The 21,372-nt window shown below is 37.9% G+C and overlaps 4 protein-coding genes across 14 annotated transcripts; 1 reads left to right on the top strand and 3 right to left on the bottom strand.

Moving 5' to 3' along the window:
• Window positions 1-1,727: 1,727 nt before the first annotated feature.
• LOC107944949 (flavonol 3-O-glucosyltransferase F3GT2) lies at window positions 1,728-2,450 on the bottom strand. The gene is made up of 2 exons (XM_041107873.1): window positions 2,128-2,450; window positions 1,728-2,067 (listed from the first exon to the last, which is right to left on the bottom strand). Exons 1-2 carry the CDS (start codon window positions 2,448-2,450, stop codon window positions 1,728-1,730), a joined length of 663 nt encoding a protein of 220 aa, XP_040963807.1.
• A 203-nt stretch (window positions 2,451-2,653) lies between these two features.
• On the top strand, window positions 2,654-10,777 carry LOC107947384 (dynamin-related protein 3A). 8 transcript variants are annotated; one of them, XM_016882045.2, is made up of 23 exons: window positions 2,654-3,279; window positions 3,811-4,093; window positions 4,180-4,208; window positions 4,285-4,386; window positions 5,247-5,315; window positions 5,398-5,457; window positions 5,891-6,004; window positions 6,095-6,143; window positions 6,247-6,356; window positions 6,891-6,983; window positions 7,132-7,224; window positions 7,308-7,445; window positions 7,607-7,717; window positions 7,826-7,921; window positions 8,065-8,107; window positions 8,330-8,481; window positions 8,579-8,725; window positions 9,318-9,370; window positions 9,476-9,575; window positions 9,792-9,898; window positions 10,012-10,095; window positions 10,173-10,208; window positions 10,429-10,777. In XM_016882045.2, exons 1-23 carry the CDS (start codon window positions 2,914-2,916, stop codon window positions 10,433-10,435), a joined length of 2,442 nt encoding a protein of 813 aa, XP_016737534.1. In that variant the 5' UTR covers window positions 2,654-2,913; the 3' UTR covers window positions 10,436-10,777. The 8 variants fall into 8 exon arrangements, 4 of the variants coding, with proteins under 4 accessions (XP_016737534.1, XP_040964124.1, XP_016737533.1 ...); XR_005922209.1 differs by having other exon boundaries at window positions 10,012-10,208; XR_001697097.2 differs by having other exon boundaries at window positions 9,792-10,095.
• Window positions 10,778-11,440: 663 nt separating this feature from the next.
• On the bottom strand, window positions 11,441-18,866 carry LOC107947383 (GATA transcription factor 24). 4 transcript variants are annotated; one of them, XM_041108186.1, is made up of 8 exons: window positions 14,197-18,866; window positions 13,720-13,803; window positions 13,479-13,612; window positions 13,254-13,376; window positions 12,987-13,092; window positions 12,482-12,553; window positions 12,242-12,362; window positions 11,441-11,749 (listed from the first exon to the last, which is right to left on the bottom strand). In XM_041108186.1, exons 1-7 carry the CDS (start codon window positions 14,521-14,523, stop codon window positions 12,264-12,266), a joined length of 945 nt encoding a protein of 314 aa, XP_040964120.1. In that variant the 5' UTR covers window positions 14,524-18,866; the 3' UTR covers window positions 11,441-11,749; window positions 12,242-12,263. The 4 variants fall into 4 exon arrangements, with proteins under 4 accessions (XP_040964120.1, XP_040964119.1, XP_040964121.1 ...); XM_041108185.1 differs by lacking the exon at window positions 11,441-11,749 and adding an exon at window positions 11,952-12,128; XM_041108187.1 differs by lacking the exon at window positions 11,441-11,749 and having other exon boundaries at window positions 11,952-12,362; window positions 12,460-12,553.
• A 238-nt stretch (window positions 18,867-19,104) lies between these two features.
• On the bottom strand, window positions 19,105-20,407 carry LOC121224617 (uncharacterized). Its single transcript, XM_041108188.1, has 2 exons — window positions 19,650-20,407; window positions 19,105-19,493 (listed from the first exon to the last, which is right to left on the bottom strand). Exon 1 carries the CDS (start codon window positions 20,223-20,225, stop codon window positions 19,779-19,781), a length of 447 nt encoding a protein of 148 aa, XP_040964122.1. The 5' UTR covers window positions 20,226-20,407; the 3' UTR covers window positions 19,105-19,493; window positions 19,650-19,778.
• Between the last annotated feature and the right edge of the window lie 965 nt (window positions 20,408-21,372).

Here is a 21,372-nt window from a genome sequence, read left to right as displayed (position 1 = left end):
ACAGAGATAGTTTGCTAGGGACCTCGTTGGGATGCTAGATGTTGGCAAAAATAGCTCGCGAGGAGAGCTCGCCTAAGCCTTGCAAGAATGAGATCGTGAGCTATGTCCATAGAAGGGATCGCGAGCCTTACAAAGGACCCCCGCTCGTCACTAGCGGGCACGAGGCTCACTGGAGGAGTCAATCTTAAGATAAAAAAGGACCGCGTGCTCCGCAGACACGCGTCCAATAAGCCAAGGGATGCCCAGGGAATGTCAGTACCAGAGACAGGGAATGCCAGTGCCATCAACCCTAGGACCGAGACAAAATCGCGGGCCCTATTGTGAGCTGTAATAGTAACAGAAGGAACATGTATAATATCATACGAGAAAAATATTACTCAACACAAATATATAACTCAATAAATGGAAGATCTAATTGAAGGAAAACCCAACATTTTGTCAATAGAGAAATCAAACAGAAGAAGTTCACGCATTTGCTGAGTAGCAATATTACCATTGAAGCATCCCCATGAAATCATGTTCAAACAGGGAAATAAATGAGAAGATTACCCGGTAGGTAACCAGTTTCTTGGTGTCAGAGTTCGAATTAGTTTCAATTGCATGAACTGAAGCACGTCTGTTAAGAAGCAAAGAAATGTAATTTAAAGTTATAAACTGGGATACCATTAATATGATAAGTCAAAACAAAAGAGTAAAGGTAAGAGAAGTAAACAAAAGAAACAGCAAAATCCTAACTATTCAACATGTTAATAATAATAAAAAAGTACCACGCAAGAGTATCAAGGCAAATCAATGCAAACTTAATAAAAGCTAGGAAACCCATAGTTCAACATGTTAATAAAAAAAAAAAGATTAGCATGCAAGAGCATCAATGCAAACTTGATAAAAGCTTGGAAACCCATCTTGAATTCGAACCGCCCTTCTGATTAGTTTATCTTCTGAAACTGGCATAAATGGTGGAGGCTAGACCTTAGAAAACCTCTTTTAATTGCTTTTATTTTTTGTTAACTCATTTTAACGACCTGGGGTTGATTTAGAAGTGGGAGACTAGATTCAAAATGAAAACCTAACTTAATCTATAGCTAGGGATGTTTCATAAATATCCTGGATTGGATGGAAACTGTTATACTTAATTCATTGCTTAAGGGATAGCCGGAATATAATGTTAATATTATATGAATTATTATTATTAGATACATTTTCAGAAAAATGGATTCAGATTAAGAAATTAAAATTGTTTCTACTAAAGTTTTGAAGTCTTGTGAAGCACTTGTACTTGGTTCTGTTGCTTTCAAAACAAGCTCTTTTAGTGTTCTAATCCTTTCTCTCATTTGCTTCCCGTGTTCATGTCCCAAAACGATCTTCAAGCTCTTGAGTACCCCACTCTTAGTGAACACATGCCCCTCAACTCTTAACACCAATTCCCCATATTTCCTCCACCACACGTCCATTCATCCAGGGATCCCCAAACATCGGTCTGCAGATCATTGGGACTCCATTTGCGACGCTTTCAAAAACACGCCTGTTGAAACGAGTTTCCCTTGCTTGCTTATCCTTTTAATAAACCCATTCGGTAAATGATGCTTATGGTCATCCTTGAGACACCAAAGATATGGAATGCCCCTCTCTTCAACTGCCTCCGCTAAGGCTTTTAACTCCAACCCTGCTGGCGTTGCCGCTGTCCCAAAGCTAATATACTCAACAGACTTGGAACTTTGCTTGTCTAACTATGATAGACACTCTGTCGCATCTGAATCCGATGGTGGTAATGGAGGCAAGGGAAGTTCTTGCGTTAAGAAACCAACATTCAGCAAAGCTGGAAACATGGATTTGAGATCATCAAAGAGTGCTGTGGGATAAAGTTCTTGGCAGAAATTCATAACAATGGCGGTAGATCGAGGTAAAACACACCCGATTTTACTCAATATGTAAGAAAAGAACGTTTCTTTCGAATGTCTAACGTGCATTGGAGATAACCCTGGAATAACTTCCAAAGTTTGGTTGGAATTTGCCACCATTTTCGTCACCACCACCATGTCCGAAAAGCTTGCATGTCCTCGGCCATATCTGCGGAAAATGTCAAAAACATATCCGTGACGAAGCAGCTAGCACCTCCTGCCAGCTTACATGACTGCAACATCTAAGCCCTTTTGAAAGTTTGCAGGAGTTGCTTTAAGGAAAAGGTCCAATCTCTCCACTGGGTTTCCACTAAAAACATCATTCGCGGGCACACCATCCTCCACATTGTAAGCTCTGATATTATTCGGAACATCAAGTTTAAAAGTGGAAAAAATGGAATCATTAGACTTCGCTGTGGCTAGGAAAGAAAACTGCACATTCGGAGCTGCACGAGCTAACCTGCACGCCAGTCTTAGGATGGTTAGATCGTGACTGCCAAATGGGAAGGCCACGATGGCAACATGTTCTTTTAAGCTTTGGGTCGGTAGCATTTAGGAACCCTATTTTTGACTGACGGAGATAAACAACTGGGCAGTTGCTGAGAAATAGGAATTTGGAGATTGAATAGCAAAAGCTTTAAAATAAAAATAAAGGGCTAAAATCCAAATCCATGGATAGTACAAGATCTTTTAGCACATTTTAACCTTTATTTATTTATAATATAAATACCAAAATTAGAACTTCATATTGATTTCCCGAAGCATTGGAGAACGCATAGCTAAAATGAATACCACAGTAATAAATTAATTAATATAATTCCCAAGCCACAATTACATAGTCTGCTTCAATTTCAATCATACGAACAAAGCTTCAAGATCTCTTTTATCTCTAGTAAACACAAAGCATTAGAAAAGAAAAAGAAAAATAAAGAGTCAGTTCCAAAACCTAGCTTGATAGCATTTTCATATAAAATCCTGTAAATCTTTTCATCAATCGATCAATCATTAAAATTCAATGGCTGAAGAAGCGGCTGCATCGACGCCGCCTCAATCATCCGCGGCTCCTTTGGGATCTTCCGTTATACCGATTGTGAACAAGCTACAAGACATCTTCGCGCAGCTGGGTAGCCAGTCCACCATAGAGTTGCCGCAGGTGGCGGTGGTCGGAAGCCAGAGTAGTGGCAAGTCCAGCGTACTTGAGTCACTCGTTGGCCGTGACTTCTTGCCTCGCGGTTCTGATATCTGCACGCGCCGCCCTCTCGTCCTTCAGCTCCTCCAGACCAAGCGTAAACCTGATGGTTCTGAGGAGGAGTATGGCGAGTTCCTTCACTTGCCTGGAAAGCGCTTCTATGACTTTTCTGAGATTCGCAGGGAGATTCAGGTTCTTTATTGCTTACCTTTTATGATTGAGAAATTCAAAAGTTACTCATTTATACAATTCAAAAATTTGGGGTTTTAATATGTATTTTTGTTAAGTTGACATTTTTAAATTTTCCTTTGCAAACTGGTTGCTTAAGGAGTATTAGAATTGCTATATATATAATACTGAAGCGAGAAAGATATTATTAGATTCTATGTTGAATAACAAAGATGCAGTAGCTGGTGGTACTGAAATTTGTAATTAGGGAAATTGGGAGCTTGCCAGAAGGAATTATTTGGCTTTAGGCTTTGCACTGATGGTTACAATGAGTAGAAAAGTGAATCACTTAATCTAGCTGTTCTTGGTTAAGGATCGTAAGTAGAATTTTTCTCTCACCCTTTGGGTATCTGAAAAACTCTAGCCTTTTTATTGTTTTCTAGTTAATAATAGTTTTATCAAATCAAGGAACAATATATATAATTTGTGGTGTTGAGTGTTTCTTTTTTCTCTGTTAATGTAAAATATCCTTAAATAAATATCTATTGACTGCAGGCTGAGACAAATAGGGAGGCTGGAGGAAACAAAGGTGCGTCAGACAAGCAAATTCGACTTAAGATTTTCTCCCCAAATGTTCTTGATATCACTCTTGTGGATCTTCCTGGAATCACAAAGGTTCCTGTGGGTGACCAGCCCTCAGACATTGAAGCTCGAATTAGAACAATGATCATGTCGTATATTAAACAGCCAAGCTGTCTGATTCTTGCTGTTACTCCTGCAAATTCAGACTTGGCAAACTCTGATGCACTTCAAATTGCTGGAAATGCTGATCCCGATGGTAATTTCTACTATCAAAATCTCACTTCAGCATTGAGTTGCTATTTATTTAGTTGAACAATCTTTCTAATTTTTGGTGTTCGGCAGGTTATAGAACCATTGGTGTTATTACAAAGGTGCATCTTTCAACGTGAAAATCTCCTTTCTAATTATGACAAACTTATGTTTAAGCTGTTTTTGGTTTCTGATTAGTTGGATATAATGGACCGAGGTACTGATGCTCGTAACCTGTTGCTTGGAAAAGTGGTTCCTCTTCGACTTGGTTATGTAGGTGTTGTAAATCGAAGTCAGGAGGTAACCATGGAACCTAACAGAAATAAAGATATTAATTCATCAATCTGTATTTTATAAAACTTTTCTTAATAAATTATTTCTTGTACATTGTTAATGTGGAAGGTTTCTCATTTTTACAGTTATTTTCTTCAAATTTATGCCATAGTTATTAATTCAAGATGCTCTAAAGGCAAATTTGTCTTTCTTCATATTTCTTCTTTGGATTAAGACATATGTCAATCTTTTTAGTCATTTTTCATTTTGAGATCTTCCTGTCCATTTAAATGTCCTGTCATTTTGTTTCTTGTGGTTGTATGTTACTTAACTGCCCATTTCAGATGGTGTGTGATATCCTCAAAGCTTTTACAGTTTTAGGCAACATGAAGTATATATAGCTTAGAGCAAAATGGAGCTTGAATTTGATAAACCTAGATGATTAGACAAAGACATCAAAACATAATCACTAAAACGTTTCAGAGGTGCTAAACCAAATGCATGGCGGATTTTTACAGCATAACATATCAATAAATATTATGCAAGAACTTTGATTTGGGTAACTCTACTGCCTCAAAAACCTAATTATTTCTTTCCCTCCTCAAAAGTAACTGTAAGAAATATTAATGGTTAGTGAGTTATCATGTTTTTGCTTCTATATGACTTCTTTAATGGTTACTCGGACCACGTACAAGAACTTTCATATGGGTAATTCTACTTCCTGAACCCATTTATTTCTTCCCTTTACCGAAGCAACTAAACGCAATTTTAATGGTTAATAAGTTATCATTTTTGCTCTTACTTGTACTTCATATACTGATTATCAGGTACCTTATTTTACTAGTGCTGACAACTTGATTGCACTTCTAATATTGTCTTCTAAACAGGATATTTTACTCAACTGGAGTATCAAGGATGCCCTTGTTGCAGAGGAGAAGTTCTTCCGCAGTCGTCCGGTATGGCTGCACCAACCTTTAGTTTCATTGTTTGATACAGTTTCCATCTACAATTGGCTTATTCGTTTTTGATGGTACACAGGTATATACTAGTCTAGCTGATCGTTGTGGTGTTCCTCAATTGGCAAAGAAGTTGAACCAGGTAAAATATTTGCTAGTTGAAGTTTCCAGAACTTTTATGGGGTATAATTGAAAAAAATCTAAATGTCAATGCTTTTTTCTAGTGTTCGTACTTTCTATTGATGTTTACTTAACCCTGTCATCCTATTAATTTTCCTCTGTGCTATGCATTTGGTAGAAAAATCTCCCATTTACTTCTGACCAGATTGTAAACTTGCATCATTCTACTCTTATCTAGAGCAATTTTCTGTAGGCTTGGTTATGTTTGGAGTGTTTCTTCTTTCCTTTTCCCTTTTATCTTAATCAAATCACCCTCATGCTTATAGCATCTGTTGAAGGCCTTGTGCAAGTAGTTGGGGACTGACTTGCGATCCTACTAGTTGAGCCTTGTGACCTAGTTGTGCTGTATTTCTTTTATCTAATTGATGAGTCTTTCTATGCTGTTTCTAATGTAGATTTTAGTACAACATATAAAGGCAATACTTCCTGGCCTGAAATCACGCATTAGTTCTGCACTGGTTTCTGTGGCAAAGGAGCATGCAAGCTATGGAGAAATTACAGAATCAAAGGCATGTATATTTGTTTGCCTACCACGACCCTTGTTGAGTCGTAACTGAAATAATTTTCTTACGACAAAATTATGGTTTTATAATCTATAGGCTGGCCAGGGAGCTCTTCTCCTGAATATTCTTTCGAAGTACTGTGAAGGTAAATTTTTTGTTTGGCTGTCTGTAAAATTAATATTCTGAAACACCTATCATTTACAATCTACTAAATTGGTAATGATACCATAATGGTTTGTTGGAACCAGCATTCTCATCAATGGTAGAGGGGAAAAATGAAGAAATGTCTACATGTGAGCTGTCTGGTGGAGCAAGAATTCATTACATTTTCCAATCAATTTTTGTCAAGAGCTTAGAGGTGCGTAGACTGTAGACTGATATTTGTGCTTTGATATTTGCCTAGTTAGTTGGATTCGCTTTCCATTTGAAGTTAAATGTGCATTCTATTATACATCTCCTTGTCTTTAGGGTGTTTCCTCACACCATCTTACAATAGTTAGTTGTTAATTACTATGCACGTAATTGTACAAAATATTGGTTATAAAATACTATCTTTTACGATTAATATTTTTATTCAATCTACTGATATGTGCATTTCACTACCCCATGAGTTATTTTGCGCAGTCTCTCTACTACGGCAGGATAAGAAAGTTAAATAATGGCAACCTTATCTATATAATTTGTTATCTGGTTTCATGATCTTAATTTCTCACCTTCCCTCCCTTTTTTAACAATACAATAAAACCTTTGACTTCCTGCATGAGCTACTGCTTTCTTTAAAACAGACATTAGGAGTCCTGCAGTGCAACTTTATAAATTGGTGATGCATAACATGTCTTTGTAAGAGGGTTTTTATGTAAATATTTTCTATGTTAATTGATTTGTTTCACAGGAGGTTGATCCATGTGAAGACTTGACCAACGATGGCATTCGAACTGCCATTGAGAATGCGAATGGTCCTCGATCTGCACTATTTGTTCCAGAAGTAGGTTATAGTGTCTTCTAATTCAAATGTCTAATCTAAGATTTTTTTTTTTATACAGATCTACATTGCTGTTTTCCAAATTGTTCCCTGGGGTTATTTCATGTTAATCTCAGTGAATATTGGTTATAATTCTAGTTTTTATGTATAGGTTCCGTTTGAAGTGCTTGTTCGAAGGCAAATAGCACGTTTGCTAGATCCAAGCCTTCAATGTGCAAGGTTCATATATGATGAGTTAATAAAGGTGATTCTTCCAGATTATTATTGTAGTCCCTCATCTTTATTGCTTCACAATCTAGATTTATAATAGAATTGTCCTCTTTCCAGATTAGCCATCGCTGCATGGTGAATGAACTGCAGCGATTTCCTGTTCTGAGAAGACATATGGACCAAGTTATTGGGAACTTTCTCCGACAAGGCCTCGAACCATCTGAGACAATGATAGGACATCTTATTGAAATGGAGGTATTTCTGCTAATTTTATTTTTATATATTATTTTATGTATCTATTCTTAATCCTGTTACAAGAGATGAAGTTGATACAGTTGAGTGCAATACTTGTTACATTCATATGTTCTTTTCAAAGATCTGTAGTGATTTGTGCTATATGCCATTTAATTTTGCAGATGGATTACATAAATACTTCTCACCCAAGTTTTATTGGTGGGAGCAAGGCTGTAGAACTTGCCAATCAGCAGATAAAGAATTCCAGAGTTCCTTTACCTATCAGATCAAAGGTAGGTTTCTACTTATGGTAATTTCTCTGGTATTATTTCTGTTCTTTTTCAAATACCAATCCCAATTCCTTTTCATTTTTTCCTGTGTTTCTTTGTTGACTTAATCAGGATGGTTCAGAGCCTGATAAGGCACTTACTTCTGAAAGAAGTAATAAATCTCGGGCTATTCTTGCAAGACAAGTTAATGGAATCGTTGCTGATCAGGCATGAAAATTTGTGTTTCTGCTGCCCAATATATGCATTTCCTTCCCTGCCTGTTTTTCGTTTTTTCCAGTAACTTTTTCTCCTTCATCTGTCTGTTTTCTACGTAAATAACTTGAGAAGCCTTTTACTCATTTTTTGTGCAGGGAGTCCGTCCTGTTGCAGATGGTGAAAAACTTCCATCTACTGGTACTGCATTTTAGGCTGTCGTTTTGAATTTGTTGTTGCAATATCTGATGTTCTTTATGATAGTTATGTAGGATGGCCAAATATTGAGGATTCTCTCTCCCTTTTTTCCTTTTGAAAGGGATCTGGCTGATTTTCCAATGTGAATTTTGTGTTTATAGTTCTCACCCTATTTTGATTAATTAGCAAGCAGCATAAGAGTAAAATGAGTGTGGGTCTTTTCAGGAAGCACAAGTATTTCAACTTGGGGTATTCCATCAATATTTGGTGGCAGTGATAACCGCACATCAGTGAAAGAGAGCTCAACAAACAACAAGCCATATAGTGAACCTGTTCATGATGCTGAACATTCCTTTTCCATGATCCATCTCAGAGAGGTGCGTACACATCAGATAAATTCATCAAGGATCCAGTGCTAAATTAAAAAAAGAATGTTATTCTGATCTTGACAAGCATGTTTTTTACTCTTTTCAGCCCCCAACTGTATTGAGGCCTTCAGAAGACCGTTCAGAAACTCAAGCTATTGAAATTGCTATTACCAAACTGCTCTTAAGATCATACTATGACATTGTTAGGAAGAACATAGAGGACTCTGTGCCCAAAGCAATTATGCATTTCTTGGTAAGTTTAAACTGAGTAGATTTGCTAATTGTGTATTTTTTGGTCTCTTTCTGCTATCTATCCATGTTCACATTCAAGCTCCTGATGACTGAAATCCAAAAACACATTATGGGTCTGGCCAAAAGAAAGAAGGCATTATGGTATTCAAGTTAGAAGATTGTAAGTCTTTCTAGTGAAATTAAGTTCAAATTTTCACCTTATCAGTTCAGCATCTGTGTGGCTTGATGTAAACAATATTTGGTGCTAAGTATGTTGATTTCTATTCTCAACTATTTTGATCTGTAGAGGAGCATATATCATGTAATTTGAACTAGGATACCATTTCTTTTGTCTGTGGTTGATGTATTTTAGTTATGTTAGAACAGTGATGAAATACATGATTGTGTGAATGTATCCAGCTTGACTTCTATAACATGGAGCTAGCTAGTTGGTTGAAATTTGTTCATTTATTTCTTATTTGGAACCTGAAACTGTTGTAACTTTGTAAATATAACCGTATAAGCCATGTCTTTCTAATGATAGTTTATGGTGCAATATTGCATTGCTAAGCTGAAGCATTACATGAGTAGTGATCTCTGATATCAATGTCTAGGTAAACCATACAAAACGTGAACTTCACAATGTCTTTATCGAAAAGCTCTACAGGTGATATAAAGCTTTCTGCCATTTGACTTGATTTCAATTATTTATCTCTGTGATAATCTCTTTGTTTACCTTCGAGTGTCCTGTATGTCTTATCATCCAAAACAGAGAAAACTTGTTTGAAGAAATGTTACAAGAACCTGATGAGATCGCTTCTAAGAGAAAACGTACTCGAGAAACACTTCGAGTTCTCCAACTGGCATTCAGGGTGGGTTCTCTTAACTGCATATCTACATATGTTGATTATTAGAGCAATCACTAGACTTTTAATCTGTTTGTGAAGAGGACATGACCCAAATGTCTTTTTCCTTGTCTGCATTCACGTTAATGCGTACTATTGCTTAATTTTTAATTTCTTACTAAATTACAACATTAAGTGCAGCTGCAGCCACATTTATTTATTTATTTAAATCGTTTTGAATAGACATTGGATGAATTGCCATTGGAAGCTGAAACAGTTGAGAGGGGATATAGTCTGGGTTCTGATCCAACAGGGCTGCCGGAGATTCATGGACTGCCAACATCATCAATGTATTCTTTAAGTAGTAGTTCAAATGATTCTTATACAGTTTCTTCCAAAAACCCAAAACCTCGCAAGTCAGCTCACTCGGGCAAACTACAGTCACACTTGTTTGCCAATGCAGATTCAAATGGAAATGGGCGCCATTACATGCCAGGCCTCTATCCCACAGTTTATCTGTAAGCCATTTGAACGTGAAACTGTGCAGGTTGGTCCAAGTTTCTTTTATCAAATATGGAGGCGTTATATTCATTTGATTGCTTAGTCTAATTTTTCTCCCTCAAGATCTTCAGAACTCCTCCAACCAAAGCTGGCATATCGGTAAGTTGGTGTTATTTCCTAGCTTTTATGCATTTTATTTTGACTCCATATATTTCCTTGTTCTACTGCCATAATATAGGGTTATTTGCATTGTTTATCACTCCGGGAAGAATAATGGGAGCGAGGAACTTGCTCTTTTTTTTGTCAGAAATGATAGTTTTCTGTTCCTATAACCATTCTTTTCGCAATCTCTTTTCGCTCCCCTATTTGTTAACATCAGGCAGTAAACACAGCCGACTATTTGGGTGATAATGCATTTGGATCAAGAATGTTAGCCATGGAGTCTGTGTCCGTTGGCCTGGTTGTTTTTTGGATTTGCCTGTAAAGAAACGGATAATTGCAATTTTGGATTCCATAATTTCGGCAGAAGTTGAAGAATAATAATCATAAAAGCTATGAAAATTACTGTTGTTTCATTGTAAAAGTTTTAGATTTTGCTGTCATCCAACTTGTGCATGATCTGAAGACTGAAATTTGCCCCCCATTTTTATGGTTGTGGATTTATTTTTATGAAGTCCGGTGAAAATTTTCAATATGTAATTATAAGGGAGGGATAAGTTTATTTTCTATCCCATTTTTTAGATGTGATGAATGGGTTTGATCTTTTATAATGGGAAAAAAACGACTGAATTCTTTTTTAAGTTATTTTTCTTTCATTTTTGGTTAGAAAGAGGAACATGATATATTAAATTATGGAAACAATAGCCTAAGCTGGCTCATTACAAACATGATAAAAGCATTAAACCTAGTACTATCCGAGGAAGCTGGGGCTTGAAATTGCTTCCTAATGTAGCCAAAGCAATAGCGTTCCAGTTCTCCGTGAAGATATATTTAAGCTTTTTATTGGGGATGAATAAAAATATTTAAAGAATTTAAAAATAAATAAAATATCTTTATTTAATACTAAATAAAAAAATTTAGTAGTTGATATTCACCTCATACTACGATTTCTAACGTTATCTATATTAGTAAATAATACAAAATGGAATTTTCATTTTGATTTATATTTTCCCCCTCCTTTAAAGTAGTTATTTTCCATTTAGAAATTTTATTGCATTTTCACTGTAATTTTCATCAAATGAATATAGTTTGATTCTAATACATGTCGATTGAATTTGAAATTCTGTTTATACAAATGTATTAATTATACTTGCAAATTATAATTGTACCTTAAAAAAAATTGCAAACAATCATTTCCAATTACCTTCAGTTTTTTACCCTATATTTCAAATAATAAGTACAATAATTTCATTTATTCAAATTAAAAAATTATAAAAACAAGTAGGCAAAAAAAGGAGCTAATAAGTATAATAAAAACCTTGGTAAATTGCAATGGAGTGCCCTAAACTGCAGTATTTTAGGTGAGCGTCTAGTTCTTATAATGCTGAATATCGTTAGAGTTGAAAATGTTGCAAATTGGACAAGAATGGTTAACCAAAATGTTGAATCAGCTAGTGCCTGGACTCTGGGTAACCGATATGTAGAGCAGCATGGGGAAGGCAAGAAAAGACCCATAACAGCTACTGTAGCAGGGGTTTTACCTGACCGGTTTAAACACGATACGAAATCACAACCAACACATATACAACACATCCAGTGCATGTATTGCGAAACGTACAAAAGTGTACAGACAAAACACACGACGCAACAGAACAATCAGGAGGCAGAATTGAGAATAATAAGAAAGTAGCTAAGCAGACATTCTTTAGGAATTGCAGCCTCAAGACTTGGGACATTCAGTGGTGAAATGAAAGTGCCTCTTTTCCCAGCTGCTTGTGTTCAAGCTTATCTTAATATTTCCACTTTTTTACAAGGAAAGGAAAGGAATTTGTCAAAACAAGCTCTGGTTTCGACGCATATTAAAGGAAGAAATCATTTCTAATCTTCCTACAGACACCATGTAGGCTGTATTTCGCAATTCTGCAGTTACATAATGATCGGCAATGAACCATATATACAGTTGTCAAACGAACTCAATTATTACAACAAAGTTCGACCTGTGCCCCTTAAACATCAAGTTACATAGCACTCACCACAGCAGAAGGATCTTGTTAATCATCTTTCAGCAGTGACAGTGGAGTTATCCCCATTAGATGAAGATACAACATCTGGAGTTACAGTTACAGCCTCTGACTCGTTAGCTTCAGCATCACTCTGATAAACACCCAAGGAGTAACAATGTAATCAGATTCAAGGGGCATTCAGGATTTTATCACAATGAAAAAAGGTAATAAATAACAATCATCAATACTGTTATTCTGAGCTAGCAAAACCTGCTCAGCAGTCTTTACAGTTGGATCCGGGATTGCTACTGTAGAAACCTTTGAAAGGTCTCTCAAAACACCCTGCAAATGAGAACTTCCCAAGTGAATGACCAAAGAATTACAAGCAATTATTGAAGATTATAAGAATCATGAATCATCCTCCGCAAGTTACTAGAATGCAGAAGACATGATGTATTGCTTAAAGGATATGTTTACTTCTGAGTCATCAAACAAATTAAGTTTAAGTGGTGCCAGAAACAAATCAACTGGAAGTATAGAACTGAATATTAAGGTTATAATCTTGCCAAACTCTTAATATACACCTCCCTGACAATCAGAAGAACTAATCATAAATTTGTGTGATTAAATATCATTAGAATTGCAAAGAACGCATTATCAACAAAGAGTTAGAAGATTGTCAATCATCTTATAGTACTCTCTCTTGAGTTCACAATCTACATGCAATTCAATGGGGAATAGACTTATGAACAACTCTGTCCTGGTTTAGACAAACCTTATTTGCCCACTTGAGTCCACATGCATTGCAAAGAGTCCTTGGACCAGCAGGTCCACGACGCATCATAGGAGTTTTCTTAGAGCTGATTCCACAGTGTGTACATCTACACAGAAAAAACATGCAAAATATAAAGGAGAGAATCTATAGGAACATAACAAATGATAGCTGAAGTGAAAACTACAACTTCAACTGAGGGGTGATATCAATCCAATGATAATTTCTTTTAAAAACAACATCATTTGATCATTGGGAGAAGCTACTCACAAAACTTCTTGAATATTCTCATCTTGCCCAGAACCTGGTGTTCCACTCCATCCTGAAGAGGCTGAGGCTACTTCTTCAGAAATTGCCTTGGATGATGTGAATTGACCCTTCTTACGTTGCATCCTAACAAACCACACCTAGTATGTTAGCAAGCGACTTGAAGAACAATCTTGTCTTGAAGAAAGAAGAATGTGGAAAAAGAGGTGAAACCAATTGTTGAAATACCTGAGGGCCACTTCTTTCCGCACAGTATAGCGGATTTTCTTCTCAAAGCACCGCTCTTTTCTCTTCTCCCAGAACCGGTTTAAAGAAGCAGCTCTCTGTGGCTGAATTGACCTCCCAGGAAAGTCACTTAAGCCCTAGGAGAATGCCATTAAAGATGTTAAAAAAAAGAAAAGGAACAAAAACAGAATCCTCTTAAAAGAACTAATCACAAGATAGATAGGATGATTGATCTAACGCGCACCGTTTGAGTAACAGACACTGTCCCCATTGCAGGAATGCCTGAAGGGATTTCATATCCACCTAGAAGTAACAACACCGCCTGTACCTGAAAATATCAAGCACCACAAATCATGACTTCCCTTTTCTTACTTCATATTTGAAACTTTAAGCCCTAATAGCATCCACTTCAATTGAGGAGAAAAGAGAGGATCTTTCTTGCATAACCCACGACATTATTTAGAAACAAAGCAATTCAGTAATTGACTGTATAAACGAGAATATAGATGCAAAAACCAATGAGTCATCAGCTAAATTAGCATTAAAACAGGATAGGCCACCACATAATTCACCAAACTAACAAAAAAATCATTAAATCCATCCAATCAGCCTAAAACCAGATGCAACAAGTGAACAATTTTAATAAAAAATTCAACATTTAAAAAACAAACATACGAATCAAATTCAAAACTAAAAGGCCCAGATGAAAAGGAAAACGAACCTTGTCAGGAGAAACGGAATCAAAGACATAAACCTCCCCTTGAAACGATAGAGTGAGCTGATCAGCGCCACCATTACCAGGAGCAGAGGTTGAATCAGATCCTTGACCATAAACGTGGGCATGAGAAGCTTCGTCCATGCCATTATTCATAACCGCAACAACGGCACCGTTTTCTTGAAATCCAATCTGAGGGTTATCCACGGACTCTTCCCCTCCTCCTCCGGCTCCGCCTGGAACGTCATCGTCTTCTTCTTCGTCAATGTTCCGTTGCATGTTCGCGGCACCTGAACCGTACATTGGCGTTCGCTGGTGATTCGAATTCGCCATTCGTTTAACATTACAAGTTACCACAAAATCTCCCCCAAAAGGGGAAAAATAAAAACAAGAAATGCAACAGAATATTATATAATTAAATATATAGAGAAACTCAGGAAGAGAAATTAAAACTAAGGTTAAAGAATTAAAAAAAACAATAATTTATAATGAAACAAAATTTAAAGTGAAATTCTGGGCTTAATAAATAATTAATTAAGGTGAAGCGATTGAGACGGAATGGAAGCAGGTTGGGGAGGATGGAAGGAGATGAGAGGCTTGAGATAAGGCCCTTGATTCATGATCAAATTTACCGTTTTATGCCACTCACTAACAAAAAGGATTTGGGACGGTGATTGGTGGTGTGCTTCTTACCCTAGGACAACATTAAGGGTTTCGATAGAGAAACCAATGGGTATATGAAAAAGTTTCAAAGTCACACGTGTTTTTATCATAGAATTTTTTGTTGAATAGATGTTTTAGATCTTAATAATCAATTATTTGTAATCGAGCCGCCTAAAATATTGGGAAAACTCTAAAATTTTACTATTCAACTATATCAACTCCGACAGCCATGACTACGTTAGAAAGCAACGACCTCCAACAGCTCTCCGACTGTCTCTTCACTAAGTGCAAACAATCACCAGCACCCTGTACCTTCGGCAAACAATCACTTAGCCATAAAATTTGCAGCAATATTATAAGCTTTCGGCACCTTCTCTAGCTTGACAGTCCAGTGTCACTAAAGCATCCCCATAATCTATCGAACAAGCGAGCATACATGTTCCCCTCTCGATCCTCGGCATAGTAATTGTAAGGCCTCAATATTATCACTCTCCATAACCACCTATCAGAATCCCTAAGCCCAAGGCACTTTTAATCCATCTAACACCGCCCACAGCTCCGAGTGGAGCACCGACGTGATTCCAATCTTCTTGGAGAACCCGACATCCCAGCTCCCATAATAGTTTCGGAACAGCCCCCAGTCATCGCCTGACAAGTTCTTCCCGACACAACCCCATCAACATTCGTCTTCACCCATCCTAGCTCCAGACAGCGCCATCGTAAATTTCCAGTCCCCGTTCGCCTCCGACTCTCCAAAACAATAGCAACATAGATCCCAGCATCCTGTAAGCATCCTAGCTGCTTGCAAACCTCGTAATCGAGCTATCAATTCTCTTTTTCGCCTACCAATACTACCAAAAACTTTCTCATTCTAATCCGACGCATCAACCACAAACTATTAGACCAGTTCAACAAGTGAGCAATTGTCATCCCAACACATCTTAACCAACGTATCAAGCCACTGTGAAATAACCAACCAGAAAAAAGAAACTTAAACGTCTTAGTCTCACTAGGTCGACTAGAGTCATTCAACACAAAGAGGAGAGGCCAATGATCAAATTTAATGTGCTGGAGATGATACACAGAAGAAAACTGATATCGTCGTTCCCATGATGCATTATAAAGAACTCGGTCGAGCAGCTCGTGAACCTGACCTTGACACCATGTAAATTTAAGTCCCTTGAACCCCAAATCCTTAAGATTGTTGTCAAATAGAAAGGTTTGAAAGCGTTTGCAAGTTGCCATACGACTCACCAACCCACCATGTTTCTCATCTGTATGCAACAAAGCATTAAAATCACCCAAAAGTACCCATGGTTCAACTATACCCTGTGCTACTGCATTCAGTCCCGTCCACAGGGATCTCTATTTCCAGTTATTCGAACTACCATAAACTGCAGTACATAAAACTCATTGCTGCAACGAATTCGAAACTACTGCAAAATGCACAAACTGGCTATGATTACATAGAACCTCGACGCGCACTGATTCATCCCAATGAATCCAAATCCCACTAGAAAAACCTTTAGCTTCCACTATATGAGACCAATTAAAGCTGGATTTCTTAATCACCTTTGTTGAAGTATAGAAGTAACGTGAAATAAACTTCTTTCTTGATTGATTTGGAGAGAAGATACATGCCCATTTAATAGAGAAAGTTCATAACTGTTTCTAAACAGTTTAACTAACTATACTAACTGTCAACTGCTAAACTAACAGTTCTTGATACTCATAACATTTCCCGTGCTGTCCTAACTTCCTTTCTTTTGACTGACTTGTTCTTCATTTGGAGCCACCCACAGCTGCTGTTGTTAAACATAAGTGCAGCCAATGGTTTTGTTAACACATCAGCAACCTGATTCAGACTCGACACATGTCCAACTTGAATTATTCCTGCTGCTACTTTCTCTCTTACAAAGAATATGTCTAGTTCCACATGCTTGAATTTTGAGTGCATGACTAGGTTACCGGCAAAAGTAACTGCAGCGGAGCTATCACACAGACCAAAGATTTCCTCTGAGTAAGGACACATAGCTCAGTTAACAAGGACTGAAGCCAGACTATTTCCGTAGTGGCGTTTGCCAAACTCCTGTATTCTGCTTCGGCTGTAGAGCGGGAGACAACAGATTGCTTCCTAGAGCTCTACGAAACCAGATTTCCTCTCCAAAAAACACAGTAACCCGACGTGGATCTTCGATCATCGATGTCAGATACCCAGCTGGAATCCGAGTAACCTTCAAGCACAAACCTAGATGTACGATGGAAATGAAGACCATAATCTAAGGTGCCTTGTAAATACCTCAAAATCCTTTTTACAACTTTAAAGTGTGTATCGAGTGGTTTGTGCATGAACTGACAGACTTTGTTTACAGAAAATGCAATGTCTGGTCTGATAATCACTATGTACTGGAGAGTACCTACGATGCTCCTGAAGAAACTCCCATCTTCAACCATGCTTCCTTCACGAGCGGACAAACGACAAGTGGAGACTATTGGTATGGGAGAGCAATTTGACTTTTCCATCGATGTTTTCTTAAGAAGATCCAGTATGTATTTCTTCTGACTTAGCATGAGTCCATTTGCGGTGGGAGTTACTTCAATACCTAGAAAGTAGTTTAACCTCTCCAAATCTTTTAGAGAAAACTAGTGGTTGAGACGTGTAATAAAATGATCTACAGCTCTTGAATCAGAACCAGTAACCACGATGTCATCAACATAGACGATGACATACATCAAATAATTCCCAAATTTATGAATAAAGAGGGAATTGTCTGCCATTGAAGCTTCAAACTGATTTCCAAATAAGAACTCCCTTAACTTGTGGAACCAAGCTCGAGGGGCTTGCTTGAGCCCGCACAAGGCTTTCCTCAACCTGCATACCAGCTGCTGGCCATTACCGCATTGTTGTTCAAAACCTGGTGGTTGCACCATATATATTTCTTCACTTAAATCACCATTTAAGAATGCATTATTAATATCAATCTGACGGAGAGACCATTTCAAAGACATGGCAAGTGTCAAGACCACTCAAATTGTAGTAGCTTTCACAACAGGGCTAAACGTCTCGTCGAAGTCAATGTCAGCTTCTTGAAGATATCCCTTAACTACTAAACGGCCCTTGTACCGTGCAACCGAGCCATCAGCATTCCTTTTAACCTTGAATATCCATTTGCATCCGACCGCCCTTCTACCTTCAGGTAATAGTACAAGGTCCCAGGTGTTATTTGAAATCAAAGCCCGATACTCAGCTTGTGCAGCTGCTGTCCACTCAGAACTCTGAAAGGCTTCTTCTATAGAGATTGGCTCCCTAGTAGTCACAACTGAAGTAAGCACCTTAGGCCTGTAGATGCCAGACTTAGATCGGGTTTGTATAGGATGAAAATTCTCAGTAGCCCGGACTGGAGAATCAGATTGAACTATAGGCAAGGACTCACATTGTTCATCACAAGAGTCAGATGGCTGAGCTGATATATTTGGAATAGGGTGACTTGGTGTAAAATCAGGCACAAGGTTCAAGTTGTCAGAACTAGTCACCATAATATTCGAGGGAACTGTAGGTACAACAAGAGGAATGTACGATTGTTGACGAGGTTGCTGATGACAATTAACCAAAGTCTTGAAAAGAGGGCGTTGCTGAAATAAAAAATGAGTCTCATCAAAAACCACATGTCGAGACACAAATATACGACCAGTGTCATCAAGACATATATACCCTTTATGATTAGCCTCAATACCAAGAAACACACAGCACTTAGACCTAAATTTTAGCTTGTGTTTATTGTATGGTTGCAAATAAAGGAAGCAGGCACAACCAAAAATGCTCAAGCAGGAGTAGTCAGGCAGACTTTTATGCAACATTTCATAAGGACTGGCACCTTAAAAATAAGACGAGGGTAACCTATTGACTATATGTACAGCATAGGAAAAAGTAGAGGACCAAAATTTCAAAGGAAGAGATGCATGTGCTAGAAGTGTCAACCCTATGTTAACCACTTGTCGATGTCTCCTCTCAACCACACCATTTTGCTCCGAGGTATGATGACACGTAAGTCTATGTTGAATGTCACATTTAAACAACTCAGCAGATAGGGACTGATATTCACCCCCCAATCTGTTTGAAGCATATTTATGCAGAACCCAAACTGATCTTGAACCAGTCGTTGAAAATGAAGAAAACAGTTCAATACCTCAGACTTAGCCTTGATAAAATACAACTACGTATATCGGCTGTACATATCTACAAAGGACACATAGTAAGAAAATTCATTTGATTTCTCATGAGCTGGTCCTCAAACGTCAGATACAACAAGCTCAAATGGGACGAAATACACTGTTGTAGACGTGCTAAACGAAAGTTTATGAGATTTGCCTAATTGGCAAGTAGAACAAACACTCGGCAGATAATTATTTTTGAAGGAAATATTACAACTTCGTAAAACTTTAGAGAGAACACTGTTGCATGGATGCCCGAGCCATTGATGCCACAACAAAGGCACTGAGATACGCGAAGTATTACACATACTCATAGAATTGACCCTTGGTGCAGCAGGTGACTTGAAAGAATCAGCTGTAGACACGTCAAACCTATAGAGGCCTTTATGTATGTGGCCCACCAGGAGCACCTTCCCTGTCTGAATGTCCTTCACAAAGCACAGATAGGGGTGAAATTTGAAATACACCAAATTGTCATTAGCAAATTGACCCACAAACAATAAATTTTCGCAAACAGTAGGTACATGAAGTACATTTCTAAGATAAAACAGTCTAGATCCAGAAACCATCGATGAGGAGCCTACATGAGATATCGAGACTCGTTCACCATTTCCTATAGAGACCCTATCCATACATGTGTAAGGCGAAGGGGACGAGAGATTGTCCACGTCTGGAGTGACATGGTTCATGGCACCAGAATCCGGATACCAAGCCTAAACAGAAGAACCTGTAGCAGAAGATCGAGAGGCCTGTGCAGGAGCTTGAGAATGAAAGTTACAACAGGAAGAAGAGCTTTGTTCATAAGAATGATAGTTAACAGTTTTTGAGTCATTAGTGTCCACACCAGAGAAGTTTTCATTAAACCGATGATAGCAAGTTTGAACAACATGCCCAACCTTACCACACAACTGACACTGTGGTCTGGAACGTGTCCACCCCCTGCTATTACTGCGACTTCGACCACGAAACCAGCCTCTACCATGTTCCCTAGGACATTGTCTAAAACTTGAACCATAACTATTTGAACCATCGGTAGATTTGGAAGAATGAGAATTCTTGGAATAAGAGGTTACATTTGCTTGCATAGGAACTTCAGTCAAAATATCCAACTGTCGAGCTTCACAGTCAAGAAGTAACTCAGTCAATAGATCTAGAGACATCGGTGTAGCTGAAGCAATCCCACGAACAGACTCAAATTCTGACAAGAGTCCAGCTAAGATAATGCTGATCTGTTCTTGCTCAGATACAGCACTTCCAGCAGCAATGAGGCTATCACTCAGCCGTTTCACCTTTGACAAATATTCTTTAATTGAAAGACTGGCTTTCTTGAAGGAATATAGATTATGTCACATTCTTGAAATCTTAATGCTAGACTTCACACCAAATCGCTTTTCAATAGCGGACCAAATGTCAAAACTACTCTTGGTGGACGTGAGATGAACTGGAACCTCATCTGACACTGTAGACAATAGCCAAGACGCAAGAAATTTGTCTTGTTTCTTGTGAGCAAGAAACAACGGGTTATCAACCAACTAACCATCAACACCAGGAACAAGGAGGGAATGAACCGAAACAGTACCTTATACAAAACCTTCAAGATCATAGCCTTCAATAATGAGCAAGATTTGATATTTCCAAAGAAGAAAATTACTCTCGGTGAGCTTGATAGTGTCATGCTTAGAAAAGGAATGGATTGTGTGCGACACAGCACTTCCAGAACCTCGTGAAGGATCTACCCAAAAAGTAGAAGAGTGACGAGGAGTATCATCCCCAAGTACAGGATCAGAAGCCATGAAGAAGAGAAAAAAAATTATGAACCTGTTGCTCGTGATACCATGTTGAAGTATAGAAGTAACGTGAAATAAACTTCTTTCTTGATTGATTTGGAGAGAGGATACATGCCCATTTAATAGAGAAAGTTCATAACCGTTTCTTAACCGTTTAACTAACAATACTAACTGTCAACTGCTAAACTAACAGTCATTGATACTCATAACAACCTTGTTCGCTCTCAAACCACTAACTCTAGTTTCAAGCAACACTACTACCGCTAGATGGTGAATCTTCAGATACTCCTGTAGCATACGGTTAAATTGGGGATGTCTAGCCCCTTTACAATTCCAACTAAGAATATTAAACTCCATAACAAGCACACTGAGAAAAGAGATAAGCAACAACTTGATAATTCTTACTATCCCTCTGACGGCCCTAATCCCAGCTGTTAAACACCGTCTCAGGTAAAATCACCATCGGTACTATCACATTCCCCAGTAGTCTCCAATCGCTCAACAATACCTTCCATAGTCG

Source organism: Gossypium hirsutum, chromosome D12 (genome assembly GCF_007990345.1).
Source record: "Gossypium hirsutum isolate 1008001.06 chromosome D12, Gossypium_hirsutum_v2.1, whole genome shotgun sequence".
Lineage (NCBI taxonomy): Eukaryota > Viridiplantae > Streptophyta > Magnoliopsida > Malvales > Malvaceae > Gossypium > Gossypium hirsutum.
This window is presented reverse-complemented; position numbering and strand designations above follow the sequence as displayed.